The 6000-nt window shown below is 53.4% G+C and overlaps 1 protein-coding gene across 3 annotated transcripts in view; it reads left to right on the top strand.

Moving 5' to 3' along the window:
• Positions 1-5553, top strand: part of LOC114655220 (PTB domain-containing engulfment adapter protein 1-like) — a 23368-nt gene extending 17815 nt beyond the window's left edge. For all 3 annotated transcript variants that reach the window (XM_028806046.2, XM_028806044.2, XM_028806045.2), the window contains 7 exons: positions 2163-2261; positions 2673-2810; positions 2877-2993; positions 3069-3155; positions 4057-4183; positions 4277-4371; positions 5292-5553. In XM_028806046.2, the coding sequence (XP_028661879.1) occupies positions 2163-2261; positions 2673-2810; positions 2877-2993; positions 3069-3155; positions 4057-4183; positions 4277-4371; positions 5292-5363 (735 nt within the window). In that variant the 3' untranslated portion in view covers positions 5364-5553. The remainder of the gene's footprint in view (positions 1-2162; positions 2262-2672; positions 2811-2876; positions 2994-3068; positions 3156-4056; positions 4184-4276; positions 4372-5291) is intronic.
• Positions 5554-6000: the final 447 nt, after the last annotated feature.

The following is a 6000-nucleotide window of genomic DNA, read 5'->3' as shown; positions in this document are numbered from 1 at the left end:
AGAAACAGGACGGCCCCCCAAGTTTAGTCGGTCATTTGTGCCTTCAGTGTTTCCTGGTGGACTATCACTTTAGGTTTTCTCCATTTTATGCTCAGCTCTCCTTTGGGCCTTCCACTATATTTTAGTGCTGGAGGATTTCTTAACCGTCTTTTCAGGGGCCGCCATGTCACCTGCAGCTCTCATCTTAGCATTACTGGTTACACAGTCAGTGCTCTTGAGGTCGGACTGATTGTTTTGAATATTAGCAAACCTGAAGCTGCAGATGTAACAAGATAACATTTTTTAACAACATGTTTCACATTAGTTGGAGTTTTCAGTATTTCTACATCAAATTATATGCAAAGTGGTCCTATACGCCGACATCCACGACCTGCTCACATCAACTTGTCACCTACACTTAGGAGCCTGTCCTAGTTAGTTATTATTATAGACTCTCAGCCTGAGAATTCCTCCATAAAGGACACTTTATATTAAGAAGGTCTATAAGCAGTCAATACGAGAGACTGGGACACTCCTTGAACAACCACCCCAAGGTACTTGAAAGATGCCCAAGTCTCAAAACCGGCCTTTTTAGACTTGGTGGGCCTGAGTAAATACTTGCTAAACCAACGACTTTTTTGCTCTCTCAAACTGAACGAGCAGAGTTATAATTTGGAGGCGCTGCTTCAGTGATCACCGACGCACCATCTGAGCTGAGCTGAGAAAGTCGATTTTCGTATCGCTGATGTAAAACGTCTCGCCAGTTCACGCTCTAATATTAGTAAAGCTGCATTTCAGGTCTCAGAAGAGCAGAGCTATGACAGCTTGAAATGCTAGTGAAGTTACTTGTGTTTATGGTTTGTTATTACGGGGCTTATGCCCTGCACATCTACAGGTGAGCCCACTACAGAATGACCACAGCCTAACACGGCATTCTGCTGAACATTTGGATTAAATTACGTAGTCAAGAACGAAACTGTCAGAGAGGACCCAATCTGTTTGGACGCAGGCCATCACGTCTGTAGAACAGCGCTCTCTCCCAGAAGACGTCTCAATTATCACCGAAGCCAAAGTTTCACCTCTCAGCCTTGTGTTTAGGGCCAAGAGTCAACTGTTAGTTTCATGTGATCTACAGAGCGCTGGAAGTGGGCCTGACGCAATGATTCTCGAGCCGGGATCCCCTCCTTCGTGGCCTGAATGAAAGTTGTGCAGTCCGTCTTCACGAGTTCTGACTGCCGATGTCAAATGTCATTGACGTCAGTGTGGATCACAAGTGTCCCAACAGTCCTGTCCTCGTGCTTCTCAAGGACTGTTGGGGCTCATCATTCAACATCTTTAATTTGTGTGCCTTAGGGAAACACGACACAATTGCGTTATGGTCAGGTAATTGTAAGTTCAGGTGGTACATTGTCGGGTCTCCTGTAACAACCACGTCACCACTGTCTGCAGGAACAGCGGGCAAGCGGAGAGTGGCGAAGCAGTTGTGTGTTTTGCGATGTTAGATTGAGGAAGTGGAGATGACCTGGGCTTCTGTTGTCGATGTTGCCAGGTTCCATCATCATCGTGTGGAGCAGGAGGCTTGTGTAAAGCTTACTCGGCCTGGGGGTGTGCAGGGGAGGTAACTGAATCGAGCCCAGACATCAACAAAGTCTGTAAGAGGCGAGCTTCAGCAGTTCTTCAGCAACACATTGAAGCTCGCGGTCAGCCATCTTCAAAGTCCAGGATCGGGTAAGAAACCTGTTAGGGAGGTGGCCTGAGAAAAGAGGAGGACGAGGAAGGTGAGGAAAAAGGAGATGAAGAGGAGGAAAGAGAGGTGGGGAGGGATACAAAGAGGAGAAGAACGAGGAGGAGGAGGAGGAAGAGGGTGAAGAAGCCGAGGCCTCTGTGCTGACTCAACAGGAGTCAATCTCCTCTTGTCACCCACCTTGATGGTCCTGCTAGTCCCTCACGTGTTGGAGAAATGAAATCATAGCCACGTCATACTCACATATGGCACACTGTGAGCCACGTCATGCCCACATGTACCTCACTGCGTCTCTTGGGAAGTGCCAGGGACAGGGTTTGTGCCAGCAGGCAGGCTCCGGGCGGATAGGGCCTTTTAGAGCAGCCACCCAGCTTGTCCTTGTCTCTCGGTGCCCACGCCCATGCCTACTGTCCTCACACCTCTCCTTTTGTCTCCACAGTTTGCTCGACACATCAAGAAATCAGAAGGACAGAAAACTCCCAAGGTGGAGCTGCAGATCTCCATTTATGGGGTGAAGGTCCTGGACCTCAAAACTAAGGCAAGTTTCTTCTCATTCTCCTTAGCTATGTTCCCAGGAGTGCCAATGCAGCCTGTCAGCAGCAAGGTGGCCTCAGCCCAGAAGTGTGTGCGACCCGATGGGCTGCCCTGCTGATGCCGGGTGTGCCCGGATTAACGCTGTTACAAATGAAAAATGTGCCCTGAAATCAGGCCTGGAACAAATGGCGTTCTCACAGATCCTGCCAAGTACTGAGAGGGGAGAGGCGGCCCGTGGCCAAGCCTGGAAATGGGCATCAGCTGCTGCTGTGATGAAGCTTGGTGAGGAGATTTAATGCCACCTTCTAGTGAGGCAAGGCTGCTGCCCTCTCAGGTGGTGCTTGGGTAATCAACACGGGCACTGCCCACTGGCTAGCCCTCCGGTCTGATGCCACGTTGTGCATTTTTCCACCAGGACGTCCAGCACAACTGCCAGCTGCACCGCATCTCCTTTTGCGCGGACGACAAGACAGACAAGCGGATCTTCACGTTCATCTGCAAGGATGCTGAGTCCAACAAGCACCTATGCTACGTCTTCGACAGCGAGAAGTGTGTAAGTGCGGAGCGCGGGGAGCCGGGGGGACCCGCCAGCTGGCGCTCACCCCACTCTGTCTGACAGGCCGAGGAGATCACACTGACCATTGGGCAGGCCTTCGACTTGGCGTACAAGAAGTTCTTGGAGTCCGGTGGGAAGGACGTGGAGACGAGGAAACAGCTGGGAAGCCTCCAGAAGAGAGTAAGGCGCTTGCGGCTGAGGGTCCCTGGGCACGGGTGGCCATACACTCCACTCCATTGGCTTTTCTTTCCTCAGATTCAGGAGCTTGAACAGGAGAACAGCCAGCTGAAGCTGCAGGTGCGGGCGATGGAAGAGCAGCTGAGGGCGGTGCCCATGTCTCCGGTGGGTGCATCCTGTGTGAATACGAGAGGCCGAAATCAGTGTGTGTGCGTGTGTGTGCGCCCGCGCTAGCTCAGCAGGACAGGATGCAGCTGCTCATCCTCAAGGCGCGAGAGAAGAGAAGAAACAGAGCCTGCGCCAGGGAAGCCTACAGGCACAGAGGCGTGTAGCAGCTTGGAGGAGGACTGCAGTTAGATGCCAGGCCACTGGAGGGAGCAAATGACACACGTGGGCCGTAATTTGATAGTACAGGTGGGCGGTTCACAGAGGTCAAAGTGCAGTGGTTAGCCAATGGGTGCCAGCTTTGGAGGATCTTGGGGTCTTCACCAGTGCAGCAAGGAGCGGTCTATCTGAATTGGGCTGGAAGCGAAGCCATGGCAGTTAAGGAGTCTTGAGTGCCCAAGGTGGCAGAGCAGGTGAGGAGAGAAGAAAATGTGAGCAGAGAAGCGAAGAAGGAGGAGGACGAAGTGGGCAATTGGGTCAGACGTTAGAGCAGCCGGTGAGAACTGAGGGCACCTTCAGGGACCAAGTGCCAGTGTGGGGATAGAAGGAGGAAGAGTACAGGGAGAGTTCAACAAGGGACAGGGACCACAGTTAAGGGGGACACAAGGACTGTGTGAGGGGAGGAGCACAGGCAGAGGACAGAGCAGAGCTGACAGCGATGGAGCAGCTTGTCACGTTTGTCTTATGTCCAGGGTGGCATATCTGACCAGTTGCCTGCGCTGACCAGTCTGAATGTGCAGGTGTCCAGGCAGGTGCCTCTCCAAGGGTGGAAGTGAGTGGGTGGTGTGTCAGTCAGGTCACCGACTAGGCCCACCTGCAGGCCAGGGCATGGTCAGCTTGGCGTCAGCCTCGGGTGGTCACTTTTCAGTAATGTTGGTGTTGCACTCCCTTTTGATTCCAGGCCAGCAGCACCGGCGCCCCCTCCACTGACGTCTTCGACATGGTGCCATTCTCGACCGCCTCGCCAGTGTCGATCAACACCTGTGGTCGGCCTCCACCGCCACTGCCTTTGAGGTCCACCGAGGCCAGTGAGTGCCCTTTGGTTTTGTGGCGAGAGGTGGGTGCCCGCCTCGCACCTGGCATCTCGTTCACAGGGCTGTGTCATCTGCCTATCCTTTTAGGGAGGGATCTGTTTGGAGCTGAGCCCTTTGACCCCTTCCTGTGTGAGGCGGCCGACTTCCCGGCGGACATCCAGTCGAAGCTCGATGAGATGCAGGTGCCCTTGTGTGTGTGTGTGTGTGTCACTGTGCTAGAGGACGCGAGTGTGTGTGTGACATCCCATCCACATCATCTGTGTGTCTGTCTAAAGAGGCCGACCTGTTTGTGTGAATGTGTGTGTGTGAGTTCAACCGAACTTCAAGAGGACTTTGGTCCGTGTCCTCACATCAGACGCCCCCTGGGCATAAAGGGTGGGTCAGAGAGCCTGGTCCTCAAAGCAGGCTGTGCCCCTGGCAAAGAGGAGACAAAGGAATTCTGGGGCCGCGCCAACACGGAGAGTGTGTGTGCGTGAGAGACTGGCCGTCTGTGGAGTGAGTGTGTGTGTGTGTGTCTATGCACATGTGACCTCTGACTGTGTGTATGTGAGGAAGTGTCACTGTGACTCTGTATGTGTGTGTGTGTGTGTGCAATGGACTGTCACACTGTCCACTTTACTGTGTGTATGTGTGACATTTACATCTGCGTGTGCTCACATGAGAATGTGTGTGTGTGAAATGGGCCGTCACATTGTACTGTGTGTATGTCCGCGTGTCAGTGCCAGCTTTGCCATGTCTCTCTTTCTAACTGCAGTCTCTGTCTTGTTTTGCTGCCCCGCTGCCCAGCGCCACCGATGGTTCGTACTTTCCTTTGTCTTTTTGGGGGGTCCTGCTGGATGGGGTGCCTGCTGGGGGTGCGGCCGGGAGACACAGCCGCGAGGGAGCGGAGCAGATGGGCCGTATCTGTCAAGTCCCAGGACGGTTTGGGGTCCTGAGAAGGGCGTTCTGTCAGCAGTAATAAATGCTCTTGGCCCTCAACTCACTCCTCGCAGAGGCGGCATCGGCGGCATCATCGGCGAGGCATTTGGCCCCGCGCCCTGCTGCTCGCTTGGTGAGCCGTTGCAGATGTTTCTGCCGCTGACAGTCTTCTCTTGTCTCCTAGGAGGGGTTCAAACTGGGACTGACGCTGGAAGGGACCATCTTCTCTCTCGACCCCCTGGACAGCCGCTGCTGATGCCAGGGCCTTTCGTGCCCTCTTGAGAGGACCGCTAAGTGGCACATGGGCACATTCCTGGACTGGCAGGAGGATTCCAGGAGTGATTTAGCACCTCTCAGCCTCAAGTCCAAGAGGTGCCATTGCAGGCCAAGTTTAACTGCCGAAAATGTTCTTTGTAATCTCACATTAATAAAGTGTTTTCTGAAAATATGTTCTGGTGGAAGGTTATTGGAGGACATGCTAGGGGTGCACGGTGATGAGGGGGGTTGGCTTGTGGGTGTGGGCACTTGCCCGGCTCCTGTCCTGACCTGGAAAGACTGAAACATCTAAACTACTTCACCCTTATATCTTAGGACCCCATCCTGTGTAGTGTCCGCCTTGCCCGGGCACCCTCTGCCATGTGGGCATCCTCTGGAATATGAAGTGACCCGCTGTTTCGTCACTCGGGAGGCTGCAGTCGACTCTGCGGGATGACCACGTAATGCTGAAGGGTACTCTGAAAAGAGCGCCCCCCTGGGGGCCCAGTCAGTGCCCCGCGCCTCCTCACACACACATCCAGATGTGCTTTATGGAGTGGAGCACACACACATTTACACGTAGACACTTATGTACACACACACACACATTTACACACACACACACACATTTACACGTA

This window comes from Erpetoichthys calabaricus, chromosome 8, assembly GCF_900747795.2.
Source record: "Erpetoichthys calabaricus chromosome 8, fErpCal1.3, whole genome shotgun sequence".
Lineage (NCBI taxonomy): Eukaryota > Metazoa > Chordata > Cladistia > Polypteriformes > Polypteridae > Erpetoichthys > Erpetoichthys calabaricus.
The sequence above is the reverse complement of the archived record's forward strand: the minus strand, read 5'-3'. Positions and strand labels throughout refer to the sequence as shown.